Source organism: Aptenodytes patagonicus, chromosome 12 (assembly GCF_965638725.1).
Source record: "Aptenodytes patagonicus chromosome 12, bAptPat1.pri.cur, whole genome shotgun sequence".
Classification (NCBI taxonomy): Eukaryota; Metazoa; Chordata; class Aves; order Sphenisciformes; family Spheniscidae; genus Aptenodytes; species Aptenodytes patagonicus.
This window is the reverse complement of record NC_134960.1, coordinates 5,347,919-5,369,458: the sequence shown is the minus strand read 5'-3', so window position 1 is coordinate 5,369,458 and position 21,540 is coordinate 5,347,919. Positions and strand designations below refer to the sequence as shown.

General features: G+C 46.4%; 1 protein-coding gene across 2 annotated transcripts in view; it reads left to right on the top strand.

The window, feature by feature from the left end:
* Positions 1–21,540, top strand: part of KLHL3 (kelch like family member 3) — a 50,226-nt gene that overhangs the window by 10,361 nt on the left and 18,325 nt on the right. For both annotated transcript variants that reach the window (XM_076350474.1, XM_076350475.1), the window contains 4 exons: positions 1,053–1,159; positions 5,902–6,023; positions 14,121–14,283; positions 17,298–17,407. In XM_076350474.1, coding sequence (XP_076206589.1) covers positions 1,053–1,159; positions 5,902–6,023; positions 14,121–14,283; positions 17,298–17,407 — 502 coding nt within the window. The remainder of the gene's footprint in view (positions 1–1,052; positions 1,160–5,901; positions 6,024–14,120; positions 14,284–17,297; positions 17,408–21,540) is intronic.

The window sequence follows — 21,540 nt, the reverse complement described above, 5'->3', positions numbered from 1 at the left end:
TCCATTAGAAGCTCTATGTGTGTTTGTTTGATATGTAGTTTCCTAAAGACAAAGTGCAGCGTGGTGATAAGCATTTCTGAACAGAAGACGACATCTAGATTTACGGACACTGATCCTTTTTCAGGCTTGACATTTGAAAAGAACACCCTTATTTTACATTTGTATGCTCAAACATCTTAAACCAACTTATTGGGAGGCTGAGCACTTCTAGCTGTCTGCATCTCCGAAGCCCTGTGCAAACATTAACTAATGAATCCTCAAAGGACATATGTGAGGCTGGTAGAAAAGGTCACTAGTTAATGAAGTGACTTTTCCAAAGCTGTACAATGAGTCAGTGGGGGAGCTCAGAAGTTTGTTCGTTTCTGTTTGAAACCCTGCGCTTTATCCCAATGACTCTTAATCCCAGGCTAATTCATGTGGTAAACGAAGTCCTCGGGCCCATGGATAAACTCCAGTGACTGACATCTCCTCACCGGGAGACGGCCCGGGCAGCCTCTGCGCTGGTCAGTGCCAGGAGGTGTTTTGGTGGTCACATTCTGTAGGGCCAAACATAGAAGGAAGTAGAGAAATAACTTCACTTTTCCACTCTACCTTTCCTCTGTGGAAAGTTGAAAGCACTGCTGGTGTTCCCTTGCACGGCTATTTATTGTCTTATAGATCTACTAGAGCTTGACTCCAGGTAGTGCCCAAACTCTGAAGCTCTTCTGTGCCTTCTCCAAGCTCTACTTGTTTGAGAGGTGGAAGGAGCTCCTTCTGCTGTTCTTCAGGCAGCATGTATGCCTAGTTTGGCTTCCAGATTTTTTTTTCTGGGGAAAGCAGAACCACAGACAGGGCTGCAGCATCAGGAGGATTCAGGCTTTGCTTTGTAGGCAAACACTGATAGGAGCTGGTAGCTGAAGGATTAGAGGACCTTCCACTGGGATTTGGCAGAAGCTCAGGTGCCTTGTCTGTAATGGTAGGTCTTCTGCTTACTTTTTCAGGCTATACTGACATTGCTTTTTGCCTGACCAGGAGTTCTGAAATGATCTTTGTCTTTTCTGGTGTTTTTCCAGCAAGCGGCTCCTCTGTGATGTGGTGATTGTGGCTGAAACTGTGGAGATGGAAGCCCATCGTGTGGTCCTTGCGGCCTGCAGCCCTTATTTTTGTGCGATGTTTACAGGTACTTTTCTTGACACCAGACACTGTACTCGTGTTGAACGGGCCATTGCAAACCCAGAGGCTTCTGGTTGTGTCTCCAGCAGGAGCTGCAGCAGAGGCAGTAGGCATGGCCTGCGGGGAAAGGGTTTCCTTGAGAGAAGAAGTACAGTTAGGTCTGCAGTTTGCTACACTTGATGGATGATGCTGGTCATCCTTGACTATTTCCTTGAGGCACAGTATATGGGTATGGGGTGGTTGTACGGGTGTGGGGTGAGTGGGTAGCATGTGAGTCACAGGAAGGTTACTATGAGGTTTGGCTCACTGCTTTTTGGGTTGTTTTTTTTTCCCCCCCTTAACAAGACCTTGGGTCATGAAAACACATCATTAACATCAAGCATGTGTGCAGTGCCCTAAATGTTCATGGTGCACATCAAAGAAGTTGCTGGCACAGGCGTTGTAATTTCAAGGCTCAGCCCTGCCGATGCTGATTTGCAGTCGTGGATGTTTAGTCTCCCTTGGCACTTTTTGCTGCTGCCCAAAATAACACCGTTGTTCTCTCGATCCCAGTGTGTTTCAGCAGCCCTGTCTTTTTGCAGGGTGCGTTACTGCAGTTCGGTATATTTTGGTAATGGCAGATGCAACCTTGGTGTGAAGGAAAGAGGAGGACAAAATTCTTGCTCTGATCTCCTGATCCCTATAGCATGGGCCCTTCGGAGGCTGTGCCCAGGTGGGGCAGCAAAAAAAGCTGTGACAATCCCAAGGCAAGGGATTGGCCAATTTATTTAAGTCATTCTAGTAAAATTTGTCTGGTCAGGAGCTGCTGAGCTTCCTTTCCTTTTTGTTGCTGTCCTTTCCAGGATAGAAACTGACTTAACCAAATACAAAGAAAATGATTGTATGCTCCAGGGAATGGTTGTCACCATCCCTCAGCATCAGCATAAATGAGGTTTGGGGGTTTTGCCCCTGTTTCGTGTTCCTCTGCCTGTGGTCTAGGGGTTGCTTCTTCCTTTTAAAAGCCTTGGGTTTAGACCTGGTTTTATTTGCTTTACTGGAAGCAGAACACAGCACTTCTCAGGAAAAAGCTTGTCATTTGGGAAGCTTTTTTCCCTTCTGTAATGGAGGGAGGGGAAAAAAACCTCAGGTGTAAACAGATGTCTGAATGTGAGATGAGATGTGAGGTTCACTATGATGGCTTTATCAGTGTCGTGAGCTAAGGTGGAGAGGATTTGTGCTTTCCAGGGCACTGGCACTGCATGGTGGAAGTGGGTGTTGGCCGTGGTGGCGAGGCAGAGGAGCAAACCCTGCTCAGAGGCAACCGTTTGCGCAGGGCACCTCGGGGAGGACTTGTGGTGCTCGTTCCCGATGAGAAGTTTAAAAAAGAAAAAATATTGGAAAGACCTTATGATCCTTAGAGGTCACCTGAGCGGGAAGGTGGTGGCGCGGGGCTGCTAATGTTTCCATGCAGGAATTCTCCAGGCCATGTAATCCCTCGTGCCACGAGTTAAACAGTAATCAGCTAACCGCTGTCATGTGGCTGGCTCGGCAGCTCCTCTGAGCTGGGTGACAGCCTCGGCGGCCGGTCCCCTCCCCCTGACACATCCCTGGGGGCAGTGGGTCAGGCAAAGACCGGTTCTCCCTTCGCTTTCGGTCTAGCTGCTCCCAAATTTCTAGGGTCCGGATCTCCCTTTTGCAAAGACTGAGTGCATGATCTCCTTCGCTCTGTGTGGTGGTTCACTCTCTGGAGGGAGACATTTTAAAATCACAGCTTGAACATTAGTTGGTTGTTGAGGCTTGTGTTTTTTGCATTGCACATCAGCAATGCAACCCAATGGCTTGGGGGCAGCTGAAGGGTGCTGTAGCTGTGCACTGAGAAGCCTCTCTGGAGTGCAGTATGTAGGAAGCAGGGCAAGCTGCTGTGCTGGGTAAACAAGGCACCGCGAGCTGCTGCAGTTTTGACTGGAGTTTATCTTGTGACAAAGCAGGAGAGCTCTGCTCTCTCCCTGCCCTCATGAGCAGAGGGGAGTGGAGAAAGCACCGCTGGGTGTTGAGCTTGATGCATGAAGGCCTTGCCTTCGCGAGGGGCTGGTGTCTGCAAAGTCTGTCCCCTAAAGAGGGTCTGCTTGGAGTCACACCGCCTGTTTTACCTGCCTTTGCTCCCTCCTATCCTGTCCCTCATGTCTGCCTGACCGCAGTGGTGCGGGTACGGGGTCTGTGCAGTGCCTCATGCAGGGCAGCCCTTTCTCAACGCAGCCCTTATGTATGAGTGATGATGCTAGTGCTTTGAATTATTCTGTAATTAAGGTATCAGGTAAGGCTCGAGTCTGACTTATGAAAGACATCCTAGGGGTTGGGTTTTGTGGGCTTTAAGGTGTGGATTTTTTTCTGAAGGGATGTGGGATGAGATGCCTTAATTGACCCACCATTTGGCTGCCATGCTTTAGAGGCTGTGTTTGCCTTGGGTCTGTGCTTGGAGGAGGGGGCAGCTTGTTGCCTGCTCTTGGTCTGCACCAACCCCTGCCTTGGTTTGCTTGTGGTGTCTTCAGGTTCTTCCTCGCTCTGCAGTGTTAGAGACATGTCCAGAGCAGCACCCTCTGGCAAGTGGCAGGAACTCGATCACGCCAGCGTGGCTGGAGGGGTCGGATCCCATCCGACCGTGGGGCACAGCACACGAGACTCCCCTTTCTCGTTGTGTGCTGGGCTGTTACCAGAGCAGAGGCAGTGGAGGCTGTTAGTATGCAGGGCTGGCAGCTTGCTGGTGGGTGTGGAAGCCCACACAGCCTTTATTTTTGTTGCCTGTGTCACGTGAACGCCACAAAGACAGATGATGTTATCGGATCGGTCCCTCCAAGCTATTCCTCCATCGATCTCCGGGTGCGTGTGTCTGAGCCTCCCCTCTGCCCTGTGGGTCCCGGCGAGCGCTGCAGGGCTCCGGCTGCTCCACTTGCCCCCCTCGCTGTGCAGGTGGGATTTGGCTGGGTGCTCCTTACAGGCACCTCCAGCTCCACGTAGGCTGATGGGGACTGGCCTGTTCTCAGAAGCCCCCTCTCATCTCTGGAGACTTTTTTTTTGGGGGGGAGGAAGTGTATGAAGGAGATAACAACATTTATTTTGTCAATTAAAAAGTCCTACCTGCTTTGAAGGCCTCCCAAATGTAGGTCATTTATCCCTTTGTACTTGTACATTTGTATTCATGGGCTTCTCTGAATAACATTTTATTACTTAATTTTAAAAATAGAATTTGGGGCAAATATTATTTCAGTCTACGTTTCCCTTGGGACGTTGGCTCTTCTGATACTTACGGTCTGACCCCATTCCTGTTATTTACCTCCTTGTTGGCATAAGTGAAGTCTGCAAAGTTCAATTTATAGGATCCAGATTTTGCTCAGGCTTGGACCCCCTTTAGCATCTGACTCTGTGCTGTGCACTTAATGTGCCCGGCCATATCTTATCGCACGCTGTATGTAGGCTGTAATTACTTCTCCCATAGGCTGCAGGAACTATTTTTCCTCTTAATCCCACAGCAGTACTGAGTCACCGGATTTCTTAGAGTAGTGATTATTCATGCCCAGGTTTAAGAACTGACATTTCTTCACGCTCTCCTTTGTTTAGCTTTGTTTTTTCACTTACCATTTTCTTTCCATTTGGGAGTTTGTTCTTTCTTTTCTGTGGTTCCTCAGGATCTTGGTGATTAAAACCTGGGTGAGGTCACTGTGTGCGTGGATGGTGGAAGGGCCCCGGGGAGTCCTTTCTCCTCCTCCCCACAGCATGCTTTTGTTCCTGTGACCTGCTCCTGTTACGCAGGCATGGGGTGTGCGCATGGTGCCTGCACAGCGTTGGCCACAACAGCAATGGGGAAGGTGCACATAAAACACCGGTTCACGTATAGCCTCTTACACAGATACGGGTTTTACTTGTATATCCGTGGGGGAAGTTATTGCTCTAGTTCTGCATGTTTGTGTTTGTCTTTTTTTTAAGTTATGTGTTTGGAGAAAGGATACGGTTTGGATCCAAAGGCTGCCTTGCCTCTGAGGTGTGAGGTTGGGAAGGTGAGAGATGAGAAATACAGCTTTCTGCACAGATGCTTTGCATAAGGTGTAACTGTGTGGACAGGTTACAACAGGGTAATTTAGGAGAGAAGCTTGCAGCGCACTGGGTGTAACTGCTGGCATGTGTGCTTGTTTTCCTCAGCAAGTTTCAGGTTCTTTCTAAAGAAAGAGAGTAATGCTGCCTTGCTTTTATTGTAGGGTATACCACAAAGCACCCTAACTTAGCTGTTGCAACGTACTCATCTACCCATATATATGTATGTATATATATAAAATTTTTAAAATATTTTTAATAAATATATAAAATATATTTTTTAAAAAGCCCTCTGAAGACTTGTGCACAGTCTCTTTGAGTTTGTCCCTGTGCTGAGACATGGTTTTGAGGGTCATACTGGGTTGTGGGGGTTTTTTTTAGCCCCTATATGTGTTTGAATGCAGGTGAACCATAGCAGGTTCTTTCCTAGCAAGAAATTGAGCTTGTTGCATTTATTGACTTCTTTTATTTTACCCTAGTGTCTTCAAATGTTGAGATGTTTTTTAGGTGGCATTAGGAAGCTTCTGGGAATCTCACTGGTTGTCCTTCGATGGTCAGGGATATTGCCAGGGCAGTCTTTTAGTCAGATACCAGGAGGATGTGCTGGATGTATGGGGAGCAATAAGGGCCTGCAATAAGGTCCTGCAAAGCGAACTCTAACTGTCCTTTTGAAATTAATTTCAGGAGACATGTCTGAAAGTAAAGCCAAGAAGATTGAGATAAAAGACGTTGATGGGCAGACCCTGAGGAAGCTGATTGATTACATCTACACTGCTGAGATCGAGGTCACGGAAGAGAATGTGCAGGTAGGTCTGGTTCAGTGGCTCCTGTGGAGACCCAAGTAAAAAGCTTGAAACTCAAAGGCACAGGTCCTTCAGGGGTGAGTGATCTCTTCAGGCTGTAGAAAGTAAAAGGTTGAGCTTGAAAAGAGCTACTTCCAGCCTCTGTTTATTCTTGAGGCACTTTGCTGCTTTCCCCATGCTTAAGTCATGTTGCATTTAGCTTTTGTGTTGAGCTCTTATAACGAGAGTAGGCATTTGCCTTCCAAGAAGCTGTGCTGACTTGTGGGTCAGTCTGTCGAAGGTCAAAATAGACTCAAACAAGCAGTGAGTCAAATGCTGTTTTAAGGTCATGGTCGAGGAATCTGGCTGTTAGATTTTAAATTCTTCTGGGTAGTTTGAGTTGTTTCGCAGAGCTTTGAGTGGAATATATTGTTCAAATGAGAGCATTCTTCCTCTTTTTGTGTGTGCGCGCTCCATTTTGAAGTTCTTTGAGGTAAATATTTGTCTAGAAGTGAAAAGAGTAATTGAAAGGCAGCCTACAGGTAAAGTGGGATGCTCAGGAAGAGAGCGTTTCACTGTGTCACGTGGCTGTGGCTGCTGGTAAAGCTTTTTCTTTGACTCTATTTGTATTTGTGGTAAGAAAATGTCTGTGCACTTAGCCACTGATTTCTGGAAGGGACGCTGGGAGCTCGTGTGTGAATGTGCTTTTTGGTTGGTCTCCGTTTTTGTTTGCAAGTGGCACTTTAGTTTGTCTTCCTGTCTGTGACTTGGATGCTGGCAGGGTAACAAGTCTGGGTCTGTGATGCTGGAGAGAGAGGGGCGATGCTGCTGCATGCTTTATGTTGACCTAATTAAGATGGCAAAATTAGACTGGTTCTGCTTGAAATGAGGTTCTTGCTGTGGATGGGACACGCTCTTCTGCTCCAGTCCCTCAGGGAGGGCGCAGGTTTTTGCTGTCCTGAGGCATATTGCTCTTCCTGCAGGAACTTGGACAAAACTCTGAGCCACGTCCACTTTGCAGTCTAAGCCCTGTGCCATCCTTCATGACCTAAGTCTGTGGGTGCCTTTTCTTGCCCCTTCTGCCCTCCAGTTTTACAAACTTGACTTTCTGGCATGCTCTCAACCTGGCAGTTGTCACATTGGTAGGAGTGTGGACCCTGGTTGCCCTATGATGAGGCTGAAGACCAGCAGCGAGGAGACTTTCAAGGTGCCGTTACAGCAAAGAAGCTGAGGCTCAGACCCAACTGTGGGTCGCTTGGGCTAGCTGTCTGCTGCGTAGCACGTGCTTAATTACGGTGTATAGTCAGGGTCATAAGGAGCTGAGATACAACATTACTTCAGTGGGGAACTGGGGGGGGGAGTTCCTTGGACCTCTGGGATCTTCCATTGCTGGAGGAAAAATGACATTTACACAGTGTCAAGCTGGTCCCTCTTCCTGCGGGAAATGTAAAGACTATATCCACGTGCTTTCTCAAACGTATGCTTTCCTTCCATGCTGCTGGTTGTTAGGTGGCCCAGAAGCATTGACTCGGCACGTGGGACGTGCGAAGCTTGGGATACCATCTGGTGTGCTGGCCCCAGTCAGTCTGCATTGAATGAAGCTTGCTTGAAATGACTACGCGTGCTCTGGCTGTTTTCCCATGGGAGCATTTCGGTGCTCGAGTACAGCTGCACCTGGGTATAAGCAGTGTTGTGGGAGCTGGAGCAGGCTGGAGAGCCAGCTCAGTCCTGCACTGCGTTGGCAGCATAGACCTGCCCAGAAGGTCTGTGAAGAAGTCCAGATGTTACCTTTTCTGAGCAAGCGGAATGCTATCTTTTTCAGTAAAACCTAACCAAAGCCTGCCTTCTGATGGCCTAGGGATTACAAAGAGTTAACATGAGAGCCCTGTCTATATTTTGGCTCCCATCTCTCAGACAGTAGGATCAAAAAATATAAGTTTGGTGAATACTAAAGTTTGGACATTAAGTTTTTTCCCAATCTAATAAAGCAGGTCCATTTTCTACATGATTTATTTAAATAACCACCCTGTGAATAACTCTTTAGGCTGGAGGTAAATTAATTCAGGGGAGCTAAGAAATGAAGCTGATCTAAAGCAAGATTAACTGACTAGTTTAAATTTTATTATGTATTAAAAACATCCACGTTGAAAATGTTTTATGGAATTTATTATCATTTTGTGATGAAACCAAGAGAAAGTTTAAAGAGAAATTTCAGTCCTGTCTCTGGGTGTTTCACGCCTGAGCAGAATGCCATAAATAAGTTAATATTCACCTGCAGCCACAGGAAGAAGAGTTTACAGAAAAGAACGTTCTGTGATTCATTGGAAAGGTTCACATCAGTGAAGGCAAACAACATGAACAACAAAATACTAAGCTTCTTGTAGTCTCTGGTTTGGGTTAGCAATGTCAGTCTTGGGAAGAAATGAGCAGGTTTGGTTCCTTACGTTGTCACATCCTCCTGCTGCACAGCTTTCTGTCAGCCATCCAGCTGGAAGGATGCCTCGGTAGTGCTGGTCTGCGTTGCTTCAGCAATGTTCCTTCACTGTCTTGCTTCTGAGGATGGCAAGAATTTCTTTTCCCAGCAGGTATCTCCTGAGATCTCCTATTGCTGTGTCATGAGCTCTGGTTTTCTAGCAGGGTGAGGGTGCGTTTTAAAGGGGTTTTGTGCAGTTTGACACACAGTTTTTCAGACTTCCTCGACAGCTGGAAGAAGCAATTTCTGGGTATAGGTGCCAGGTAATTTCATTGTAGAAACTACAAGAAAGAAGATTGCTGAATGGCATTAACTGCACAGATGCAGCCAAGCTACCAAAACATGTGAATAAATGAAAAAACAAGTTCTTGTCAGTGAGCAAAATAAAATGAGAGCAGAATTGCAATGGGAGAAAGATGAGCAGCAAAAGTAACATGGGAGTGCAGGAATGAGTGTTCCCAAGTGTGCTCAAATGCTGAGCGGTGCCCAGCACTTCACAACAACAAGCCTTTTTACAGTATTTTTGTTGTTTCTTTTCTGATAGAAACCTGTCTCTTTTTGCTTTTATAGCCTGGTACGGTGTTCAGGAAGTGAGACTGTGTTTTTCCAAGCACGTATTTTTGTGGCTGATTGTCATTTCATTGCACAAAGTGTTGTTTGGGTTTTTTAAGTAAGGAAGGATGTGTGTACAAGGGGCCAAGTCCGTACAGTCAGTTCCAGTCATCGTCTATACGTAGTGAATTAGTGGGGGGGGAAAAGGGATTTTCAGTCCACCCTAGCTCCATGAGGGAGAGCACTGAGCCCATGTGGGAGCGAATACTCTCTTCAAATCCATTGGGGGTACGTCGGTGAGAATTGCCCCGACAAATGCAGTCCTGCTTTATGCACTGGAACCTCATTTTTAGAGTGAGATTTCAAGGCAATATAGATGCAGTAGTAGGAAGGCTCAGGGATGACGGATGATAGAGAGGCTTCTGTGCCGAGCAGTGTATTGCCTCTGAACAGACATTTGGGATTTAACCGCCCACTTGTTTGGAAGGCATGGAGCAAGGAAGGATTTCTGTCTTCGTTGCAGTCATGTTGTAGTCTCAGGAAGATCCATCCTGGGATTTCTGTCCCCACTGTCTTCTGTTGTTCCTTTTTTGTTGCACCCCACATCACGGTTAGTTGTAAAGACATCTGATTCATATGCATGACAAAAATATCTCATTCATTTGAAGGTGGAGCTTGATAAATTTATTTGGAAGAAAGTTGTGCTGTACAGTTTCTGTAAAAGTGAGGAAAACTAAAGTGAGCGACTTGAGGAAGTTCACAGATGCTCACGTGCAGCCCTGGTTGGCTTCAATGGAAACCACATGCACGTGTCAAACAGAGCACAGGCCCTGCTGCGCCGTACCTGTACGGAGTAGCTGGCTGTTTTAACGTATCAGTTCCTTGAATTTTTCAGTTAGGTCTTGATTTTGCAGCTGAACTGGCTGCATTGCTGCTTGCTTTCCAACACTCATATCAAACCTGCCAGCTCAGTGAAGAGTGGTGGGAGCAAAGTCCAGCGATGGAGAAGACGCTCAACATGGTGTCCTTGAGCAGAGCTGAATGAAGAGGAGATTTGGGAGGAGGCTTGTCGTTCTCCTAGGCGGTCCTGTGAAGACACCTGGACCTCTGGCTGTAGACAGTGAATACAGTCCCACTTCAGTGTGTCCCACCCATCCTTACTGATGGCACTTAATTACTTGCAGGCATCCTGAGAACTACCCTCCCAATTAAGACAGACATTACCATTACGGTTGTAATGGTTCCCCAGCAAAGGTCCTGATTAACCTGATTTCATACATAAATTCTTATGAATGAGGTGCAGTGTACCACATGTGTGGTGTGTCCTTGTATACTACCACGGTTCGAGATATGGCTCATATAGAAAGAAGAGCGAAGAGGTGTCTGGAAATCAGCTGTCTGGAGGAAATAGATGTTGAAACTGTCAGCTTTGCAGACATAATAATTGTAATAAAAAATGGCTTGAGAAAGGAGGAAAAAAGCTTTGCTAGAAGCTGTAGTATTTCCTTTTCAGAAGTGTGCTTTTGCACCTCAGCTTTCCCTAGGGACTTAGGACTTCACAACAAAGGAAGGAGAGTATCTGTGGCAGATGCAGTTTTGATGATAAAGGGATGATAAGTGGGTCAGTTCATCTCCCTTCCCCCTGTTCACTCCAAAAGCTGCAACGACAGTAGGTGCAGGCCCAGAGTGGGGCAGAGAGTCTTTCAGCTCAACTTCAGGAGATGCAATAAATCAGGGCTATCTTCCTCCCTGGAGCAAAAGCTGCTTGCCTTGCATCGCCCTCCTGGAGAGCTGGAGAGCCCGGGTCAACAGCCGGGCTGACTTCTCTGGGGTGTTACAGCAGTTGAGTTGGGGCCTAAACAATCCCTAGGCCTACGGAAAGTCTTTTAGATTGGACTGGCCCAATAGAAAGGTGAGGAGAAACTTGTGGATGTGGCACCAGAGGACTATGCTGCTTCTGATGGATGTGTCTCCACATTTTTGTCCCACTGTTTAACCCAGGGAGGGTGTAGCTGTTCTGTGTGGTGAAGTTGGAGAAGGTAGATCAGGAGGGAAGTTGCCAGCTGCTCCCCTGTTTTCTCTCTCACCTCTATATCCCTTCTTCTTACGGCTGCTCCTGGAGAGGTTTTGTGGCTCTCTGACCCTGCTACACATGTCTCTGCCTTGGCTGTTTCACCCCAGGTAGAACATTTAAGTAGAAGCACCGTTGTTCACCCTCAGCACTGCCTGGTAGCGGCTGGGGAGTGATAAAGCCTAATTGCCTTCCTAACACTGGAAAGCCACATTACAGGAATGTAATTTTATCTCCGTTACTTGTGCAGTTTTAGAGCTGTTCAGTTAAAACCAAGTGTTTAACCTGCCTTGCAAATGCAAGATCTGCGTGTTTCTCTGGTCACAGATTCCCCTGGGAGGGTGCTTGGGAGCTGTCTCCCTGTTAGGGCAGATGTGCAGTCCCAGCTGTGGCCCTAGATGTGCTGTTCAAGATTACAGCCAGTACTCTTATGTGGCTTCCAATTTGACTGCATTGTCAAAGCGGCTTATAAGCTTTAATATATCCCCTGCCTTGGGGAAATGCTCCTCTCCCAGTTTTGCAGAGGAAGAATGGCGTAGATTAACTCTTAGCCAAGGTTACCTAGAAGGCTGTGCCAGAGTAGGGAGCTAACCCCAGTCTCTGAAGTCCAGCATTAACGCCCTGCCTGTTGAATGAACCTTAGAGCCAAAAGTGCTCTGTGTTGCTGAAAGATGTTTCTAGTTCAGAGACATCAAAGGTTTATGAAAGTATTTAATTGTACAGGCAATGTTCTGTAAAACCTGAGATAGGTACAGAGCCTGCAGAGTGAGAGAGCACAGCTGGTGAACTAGATGGTTATGGGGGGTACGTGTGTGTGTGTGTGTGTGCGTATATATATATATACACTCCCCACCCCACCCATAGATGAGGTTCTGGACATAATTTATTTAGCAAAGAAGTCAGTCTCAGTAGTAATAGCAGATAATTTTGACATAGTTTCAAAAGACAATTGGATTTTGGTATGGAGGCTGATCTGGTAGGGAAGCCAGCTCTCTCTAAATCATTCACAGTGGTTGGAGTTTAAATATTAAAAGCCAAATCCAGACCCAAGTGAGTAACTTGCCTGGATATTAATGGGGTTGCAGTTTGGTCCTGCTGCATGTTTAGGCAGGGCATTTCCTCTTGTTATTTCTAAAGGAAACAGACTTTGTGCTAGCGGATATCCTTTGCTTGCTTTTCGCCTTCCCTGGTAAAAACAAGATGAGTGGTGAGACGTTCAGCTGGGAAATAAGAAAGAGAAAATCCACTCATCTCTTGATAGGCTATTTATATCCTACTTCTAAAAAGTATTATATGATAATGCTCCTTTTCCAATAACTGCAGTGGCGTAAGGCTCCTTCTACGCTGCCCTGTCAAGCTAGCACGAGGCTGTAATAGCAGTACTAGGGTGCCCAGGGGGCTGTAGCATGTGGGTGTTAGTGATGGTAGTGAGGAGCCTCTGTTTTAGTGGCAATATCCCAAAACACTCCAGGTAAGCAGCCCACCTGCATTTGCAGACACGTCTGCTGGATAGATGTCGGGGTGCATGGAGGAAGCTCTGGCTTGTATATGGCCAGAGATGGTTTTCGGAGAGTCTGACTTCTTTACCCACAGCCCTTATGCAAGTCAGGTGCTTGCCTTTCTGCTGATAAAAGGAGATCATTCAGCTAGATAGAAAATGGTTCACGGCTAGGTTTCAGAAATGCGAGAGCATTGCTATCTTGATTTAATCAAAACCACAAACTAATCTCCTCCAGCATCAAGAGGCTTGGGCCAAAACGGGCTCCTGGGTTAACTGATTTCTTTTTTTCATTGTTGCCTGTTGGGGTGGCTGCTTGGCAGCAGTCAGACACTGTACAGCTGGGCTGGAGCTGGAATGCATCAGTGGCTTAGAAAAGACCTGGGGCAGGTTGTGAGTGTCCTGCCCCAATGTGGAACGGGACTGTGGGGGCAGGCAGGCAGGGACAGGGAAGGGAAGGGATGTTTTTTTCCCTTCCCTGCCATCGAGGTCCAGGGAGGTGATTGCAGTTAACTTGTTTGTTTTGTTTAACAGCCGCTTCGGGTTTTTTTTTGAGTCAGAAATAATTTTCCAGAAATCTGTGCTCAGATGGTGAGCACAGATGCCCGGTTGGAAGGACATGTGTGAAGCAGCCAGAGCTATGGAAGAGCTGGGATAAGACACGTCTGCAGTCGCTGGATGACACAAGAAAGGAAGTAGCTGATGTCACGGGCTGTAACATCCCGACTTTATTTTCTACTTCCTGTCCCACTCACTGGCCTCAAAGGTGGTTTTTCCAGCAGATGTCACATTCCTGATCCAATTCTGTCCCCCTTTTCTGTACTTAGTTTTGTAGATACAAAGCAGTACCTCATTTTCAGATGCAGTCATGAACCACAAGTGTCCACAGCATTTTGCGTGGGTGAAAATGATGGCCACAGCATTTTGCGTGGGTGAAAATGATGGCCATTGATTTGAATAGTTGGCCCCATCTTTCCTGAGAGTCTTGCTGTCACCAAAACCTGCTTGAGCTTCTGTGAACTCCCATCTCTACCATGGCAGTTTGGGCACCCTGCTCACAAGCCAATATGGTTTTCTTGGAAATAAGAAAGTTCAAGGCTTTGAGGTTTTGAGGGAGATGGAGTGCTGGGCTGCTATGGGCTTTGAATATGATGGTAATGCATGTAGATAACATAAAGCTCTTCGGGGCGGGAAAAAAAAATAAATATGTGTGCAGGACCTACCTGCAACAAAGCCAGAAATTCGGGTGCATCCGTGGTTGCTTGCGTTTTGTCCTCCCTTTACCTGCCTTGAGGTCTTTCGTGGGAGAAAAGCTCTGCTCTTAGCCCAGCATGGGATAGCTGTTTCCATCTCTTAGAGCACGGACGGGGATCTTCTGCATACACATAGTGCTAAATTTTTAACCTTCCTTCTTGTTCCTCACAGGAACGTGTCCCTGTCTGAAGGGGAATTACATCTAATTTGTGCAAGCTATGAATCAAACTTTCTTTGTTGCTAACTCTTAACTCCCCTTTCTTGCCTTTGCAGGTTTTGTTGCCAGCTGCTAGTTTATTGCAATTGATGGATGTTAGAAAAAACTGCTGTGACTTTCTTCAGTCCCAGCTGCATCCCACAAACTGCCTTGGAATCCGAGCTTTTGCCGATGTGCACGCGTGTACCGAACTGCTGCAGCAGGCAAATGCCTATGCAGGTGAGGGAAGGGTTGTCTGTTTGTCGAGTTAAACCTGCTTCCAAGTACAGCGACTTACAGGTTGAGCAAGATCAGCACATCCTGGTTGGTCTCTTCGTGCTTCTGGTATTAGAACAGGAAAGGGAGTACTTTATTGGATTGTAGACTTGTATCTTTCTGTGATGCTGCGAATTGTGAAATGTGGTTTGGTCACAGGGGAACACCTAAGGAGGTAAAAAAAGCTGATCCTCTGGATCCCAGCCCACAAAATAGTTCCTTAGTATGTTCCTAGTAAGCTCTTTGGCTGCCTGTTCAACAGCACAGTGTTGGCGTGCTGGCGTCCTCGCCGCGTATGCTGCCCCGTGAAAGCAGTAGGCAATGCTGGGGATTTGTGTGTTCTAGGAATAAATGGCACCAGGCAAAATTAAATCTTGTGGGTGGGAGTGGGAACACTCAGCTAAAATTGTCATGCAGTTTGATCCTCTGATCTGTGGAGCAATGGCCACTTACCCCAAGGGTGGATAGACTCTTGTTTCCTTGAGAGTGGATGTGTTTGGTTGCAATAAGTAGGTGCAGGCAATGGCTTTCAGCATTTCTCCTTTATGTTGTAAATGTAAAGCTGTTCCAAGCGGCCCCATGCTCTTAACTCCCCAGCACTTTCTGGTCTCCTCTAGCAGAGTTGCCCTTGACCTCTGCTTGGGAGAAGCTGGTAGTTTTCTCTACTCAGTTTGTTTTTCTGCTTTTCTGTTTATTTGTATAGGGAAAAATACACCTGCTGTCTCCCAGAGCACCTGCTCTGTCCTGCAACACTTTCCTTGGTACGGTTTTGTCCTTAACTGGACCATAAGTAGGCTCAGTGGAATAAAAATGTGCCCACCAAGTCCTCCCCTGTTCTCCTGCAAATAAAAGTAAAACCTTTTTAGCTGCTCTGGCTGTATTATCCCCTGGAGGAAAAGGTACCCTGCAAGGAATGGTTAATTGTGTAAAGGCTTGCTTGTAATATCTCATTATCCTTGCTTCTAGGCCCTGTTTAATCTTTAACCCAACAAGCAGTGCATTCACTGTATATTTATTTGGTTGTTTGGCAATTAGAAAGTCTGCTTTGTTGTTTTATTGGCCTTCGTAAGTCCCGGTTAGTACAACAGCCCATGTAATGTTAATGGAACTCCATTAATAAAAATGCCATTAAAATTCTTTTCACCATGTTGTTTATGTAACAGCGTTAAACCAAGACAGAAGTCCCCAAGCTCAAGAGTCCATGCATGCATGAGCTCAGTTACCTGAGAAGTGCTTAGTTCTGGCCAATGGATAACTTTAGGAGGTGGAGGAGCCTTCTTGATGCAGGCACAAGTTACTTTATTAAAATCAGTAAATATTTTTACTTGCTTCCAAGTAATAAGAAGAGATCAAATATCTTTCTACTGCCAGATACCAGTCCAGAATGAATAGGAGATTGTGTCCAGAAGTCAGAGTGCATCCAGCTTACTGTGTGGGGAGCATTTCCTGCTTCTCAAGTATTTAAGGCCAGAAGAGTTCATTAGATCTTAGATATGATTTCCAGCGTAACAGAGTATTAAACTTTGTCCAGATACTGCTATTTTTAGTCAGAGCCTTTGGCTTAGCTGTGGTGGTTTGGTCCCAATTAGGCCAAGTAGCGGCCGTGGTTGGGGAAGCCCAAGTGCCCTCTGCAGTACCAGGTTGGTGAGGAGTTGTTCAGGTGAAATCTCCAAGGAGCTCCTCTCTGGAAGTTATGCCAGCTTGTGTCCCTGTGGTGCTGCTTTTTGGCAGGCAAAGTACTTTGCAGAGGTGAAAACTAGAGGCAGATCTTGCTGCGGAGGGAGCTCTTTGGATACATGAGTCTGAGCTTCTCAAAGCTGAAGGGATTAGGGCTTGAAAAAAGCCGCTTCAGATAAAGTATGAGATTCATGTTTCCGTATTCCAGTCAAAGATAAGTGGAACTTAGCAAATGGCAGGTGAGATAAAATTGGCATGATTTGTAACAAATGCTTGCAAAACTAAAATTGTCTGCAACTGGCTAGTGATGGTTTTGACCTAAAAAATCTTTTCTGGAAAGTAAGTATTTCCTAGTGCCCTTTAGCTAAATGTAAAGCTCGACAGATCTGATGATCGCTTTTGGATCTGTATTGCAATTGGTGACAAGTCTCCCAGTTTGGGATTATAAGCGGTGATGTGAATTGCCGTATTTTGTTTTTCAAGTGGCTCCCAAAGTTACAGCACGGAGGGATTTGGAGGCAAAAAGGGGAAAAAAATTTGTACGGTTACAGGCTAAGTGGGAAGAGGCAAGGCTGCTGGGGAAGATGGGTGCTGAGGGTTTGGAGCAGGGGAAAGGTTAAATTTATACATTTTGAGGAAGGAATTTAAAAGTGAGATCAGCTCTCCTTCTCTCCTTCCATTTGTTTGCGTGGGATGAGGATCCCCCCTTGCCCCTCTCTCTGTGCCCCCTTGCCACGTACAGATTCAGCTGGATGCCCTGGGATCCCTCACTATTTGCTGCTGAGCATATGCACCAAACTGACTGTTTGGCTGATTCATGTGAAAGATGGGCTTTCCTTTGAATACCTACAAATATCAGGGACCCTTGCTGGAGTGTCTCATCCAGGTGTTGAGCAGATCTGGTTCTGTCTACCTTGTTGAAGTGGGCAAGAACTGAATCTTGAGGTGGCCAGGTTATTTACTACTTTAGAAAGGCACTGGCACTTTTCTCAATTGCCACTTCTAATCATATTTGCCACTGGAAGGTGCTTAGTGGCTTTGCAAAAAGTTAAGTTCCCATTTAGTGTCATTTATGAAAGTGTCTCACGGGGCTTGTGTTACCTGAAATAACATCAAATTTCTTTAACCTGCTCTGAGACTATTTTCTTTTTCTGTTCCACCGTGCAATTGTGGTGCATTGTTTGTCTCGGGTGCTCAGAGCTGTAATAATAGCAGTTCTCTGTAATGCTGTAGTCCTTCCATTGACTTAAAGCATGGATTTGATTATAATTTTCTGTTCCCCCTTTTCATTTGTTGAACAGAGCAGCACTTTCCTGAGGTGATGCTAGGAGAAGAATTTCTTAGCCTTAGTCTGGACCAGGTTTGCAGTTTAATATCAAGTGACAAGCTCACAGTCTCCTCTGAAGAAAAGGTACAGTAAATTGTATAGCAACAGTGAATGTAAGAATGTTGGAATGTTTCTAGATCTTACATCGGGAACTGTTCTCATGTTATGCTCTTTAGGGGCCATTTTCCAACAGGGCTCATGTGGAAAGGAAAATTAAAAATAATGTGAATCCTAAAAACACATAATGACCTTCGCTTGCTTGTTCTTTGTAGGAAGTAATGATTCTCAGATCTGTATCTCTTCCAAAAGCCCTGGGGGACAGAACCAAATACCTTCCCTCTCTGGAAAACTAGGACCCTCCCATCTGCTGTTGGTGTAAAGCTTGTATTACCTGCCGTAAAACCTCAAAAAAAGGTGAATTTCGTTAGGCCAGGGAGGAGTATTGGCTTCTGTTGCACGTCGGACAGAACAACTAAAGGAGGCCTGCAACCAAAAAGGAAGGAAACATTTTTCTAGCATCGTCAGTGTTTTTAATGGAAGAGGGGAAAAAAGGCACTGGTTGATGTTGTTTTGTGGTTGAAATGTTCAGCGCATCTTGTGTAGTCTGTAGTCCTGGGAAGGAGGGTGACCAGTGGTTACGGTACTTGGTGCACACCAGGTCCAGCCCCTTTCTCTGGTGTGGGCTTCTTGCGTGACCTGCAGCAGGTTTCTGGGGAGAGGTATGTGCCTCGAGTCCTTCATCTCACCTCCGAATTGTTGCTACGGGGAGATGGACGCTTGTGGGAGGCTACAGGAGAGCTTGAGGATTATGTGGCTCATAACTTCAGGACCTCTGTTGCATGCCTGCATTTTGGTGGGATGAGCCTGGACCTGGGCGTGCTTGGTGCTGCTGGTCTGTACTGAGCTGGTCAAGCTGCACATCCAGGTGTGTGCACCATCCAGCTCAGCCCCTCGGGGCTGCAGACACGCGGGTGCTTGGGCCCATACAGACCGTAATGCGTGCCAGAAAACCCGCACCATGTGAGGTGCGAATGGAGCGATGCTTCATTCAGATCCTGAGCCAGCAAACTTGGAGGCTTCGGGAGCGCGTTTCCGCAGGCATGGGGCTAGTGTGGGCATCTCGGTGGGGTGTTGCAAGGTGCCGTGCAGGCAGGGCCAAAAAGAGAAAAAACAAATGGCGTGAACTCGCGGCGGAATCGCTTTGCATGAGCCAAGCAGCCTGCAAAGGGAAGTGCAAGTTTAGTAACCAATTTTTCCAGTCCTGTGCAGCATTGTTAAAAAGCTTTTATTGGCCTTGTGCCCAGAGAAATCAAAGTACTCCCTCACTCATCTGAGCTTTATACAATCAAAACCAGTATTTCTTTAGCTGATCGTAAAAGTTGAGAATGCAAGGCAGTGGAAGGAAATGTAAGCATAAGCTGCACGTTCAAAACAACAGATACGAATAACAGGAGAGAGGTAGAGAATGGGATTGGAATATAAACATAAAATATGTGCTGGAGTCCAAAGAAGTGCTGAAAATTGAGGACAGACTTGTAGGCTGCTGTTTTATCTTAGCTTCATGACAGACAAGTTTTCCTTTATTCTTCCTATCTGCTAATGTATGAGAGAGATATAAAAAAATAAATATGTATATATATCTAAAAGTATATATGTGTGTGTATATCTATACATACACACACACACATATATATCTGTGTATGCATGCGCACATGTGATAGATTAAGCAGCAAGATGCTGTAAGCAGGCAAATACTTCACACATCTGAGCGCTGAACTGTCACAGCCAGATTTCACGAGAGGCTTTCTTGTTCCTGTTCTTACCGTGTCTCATACATGTTCTGCAGCCTGTGAGCCAGAGCGCTCCCATCTCTGGGTCACTGGGAAGTGTTATAGCTGAGTCCTGCCAGGGCCAGAAGGTGACGAGGCCAGGGAGGGGTGCATTGCCCTTATAATGCTTCACGGCATGTGTGCCCAAGAGGCTGTGTGTTCTCCCCTTCCTCTGCCACCCCCCAACTAATAACAATTGGCCTAATAAAATATATTCTTTATCTCCACAAATTTTGGCATACTTGCATCCCTAGGCCATCAGGACTAGAGAAATTGTCTGCTACCACAGAAGTCTATTTTAATGGTAAAATGGTGACAGCGTTTCCCTGTTATTCAAAGATTATCGTCCTTTCTCTCCCTCTCCCCCTTGCTGATGCCAGCCTCTGCAGTTGCGCAGGCCCTTTCGGCCTAAGGCAAAGGTTTATTTTGGTCCCTGCCTGCTTTTTTTGCTATAGCTGAGTACTGTGAAGAGAGTTTTATCAATGCTTTCTGTACCTGACCTAATTGGCTCTTTAATTATAACATTGTATGCAAGCAAGGAAAAACCATAAAACCCCATGTTTATTCATATTTACTAACAATGTGTGAAATGGAGGGGCTTCCAGCCCTTGAGAAGGGGCTCCTGCCAACTCAGAATGATGACGAAAGACACTTTTTAAAGGGTTGGGATTTTTGGATTGGGGATTTGAGAGAGTCCAGTAATCAACTCATCGTCTCATGCCGCTAACATGCAGTATCAGCAGAGGCACAGTTTGGTCCTCGCTCCTGGGAGTATCTAACAACTGGATTTTTGGCTGAAGAGACTGGGAACACATCTGGGCTTGCTCTTTGCTTAGGTAGTGTGCAGAAATGGGATATTCCAAGCTTTTACCCTTCTACTCCATAGAGTGGGAAATCTGCTTCTTCCAAGCTCGGGACTGCTCCTACAGCCAGGCAGGTGCCAACTGCTCACTCAGCCCATGCCTCTGCTCTAAATAAAGCTGTGTGGGTAACTGCTTCGTTTCATCACACCCCAGCAGCGGGTCTTGCATGGCTGGAAAAACCCGTCTCCTGGGGGAGTGGCAGCAGCTGCTTGGGGTCTGCAGCGGGCACAGCGTGCGGAGGGAGGGCATGGCAGCAGTGGAAACAGATGTGGCCTTTAAATAGAGGTATTGCTGTCTTGGATTAAGATTCCCCCCCCCTTCTCATAAAATTAGGAATTGGAGCCAACGGAAGGTGCCGGAATCTGATTTTTTTTTTTAAATTTCTGTTATTTTTAGAGTAGGCACAGCAGGGTAGCATCAGTGTATGCCTAACTCAGGAGTGGTCTCCGGCACCGGGGAAGAAGTTTATTCCTTGTGCACATTTACTTTACCTTCCTTTAAGACTTGTTCACTGTCATCTTGGTCTGTAGCTGGGTATGTCCCAGCCCTGTGACCTGTTCTGTAGCTCAGCATTCGTGCAAAAGAGGTTAATGAAAAGCATGTTTGTTGGCTAAACATTTGCTTTATGCTCCTTCCACGCTCATTTGCAATTAAAAATCTCACAACCTCGTTTCTACTTTAAATGCCTTGTAGCCAAAGTGAAATTGTTTGTTTGTTTATTTTCATTTTAAAATACTTAAAGGTTCTGCAGTAGTTATTTTCCTCTGCGTTTGCTGGGGTTTGATTACATGGCTCCCTGTTGCGTTGCTTAAATCCTCATCGCAGTGTCCTGAATTCCAAACAGTTCAGCAGGAGCATTTGTTGGCATAGGAAATGAGGCCGGTGCTTTACTGCTTTTTTAAAGTATATAGTTTAGCCTAAGAGGAAGAAACCCCTTTCCACTCTGCCTCTCCTTTGTGGGAGGACGGTCTGCCGGCACCTACTGCAGATACATTTGCCAGCAACAACTGGGGCCGAGAGATAGTGCCCTCAGTTCTGGTTAATTTTGTCAAATTAGTGACCTTGGACTGAACAAAATGGTTTCTTGGGGAGTGATGGGAGGGGTGGAAAGAAGGAAAAAATATCTGTGCAAATTGGCCTGACCATTTGGTGACCCCGGAGGGAAGTTGAAACCAAGGACACATGCTGAGTGTGCCGGGGCGCAGGGCCAGCGATGCCTTTTGGGGGAAGCACGGGACGGCTGGGGTCTGCAGGAGATGGCTGTGCTCGGCCCCCTATGAGTAACCGGGTAGCGAGAGCACTTGGGGAATTTTGCCTGTAGATGCGAGTTAAGGGTCAGAATTAAATTCTGCGGGAAAACTCCACTGCAAGGGTCCAGATCCTGCTGTGCAGCATCTGAGACTGCACCAGCCCCTCTCCTTGCCTTGCTGGGTGTTTCAGGAAGCCTTTCCCACTCCCGGTGACATTTTTAGGCCTTTCTTCTGGGAGGAGTGAGGCTCACAGTTATATAAGCACATGCATATTC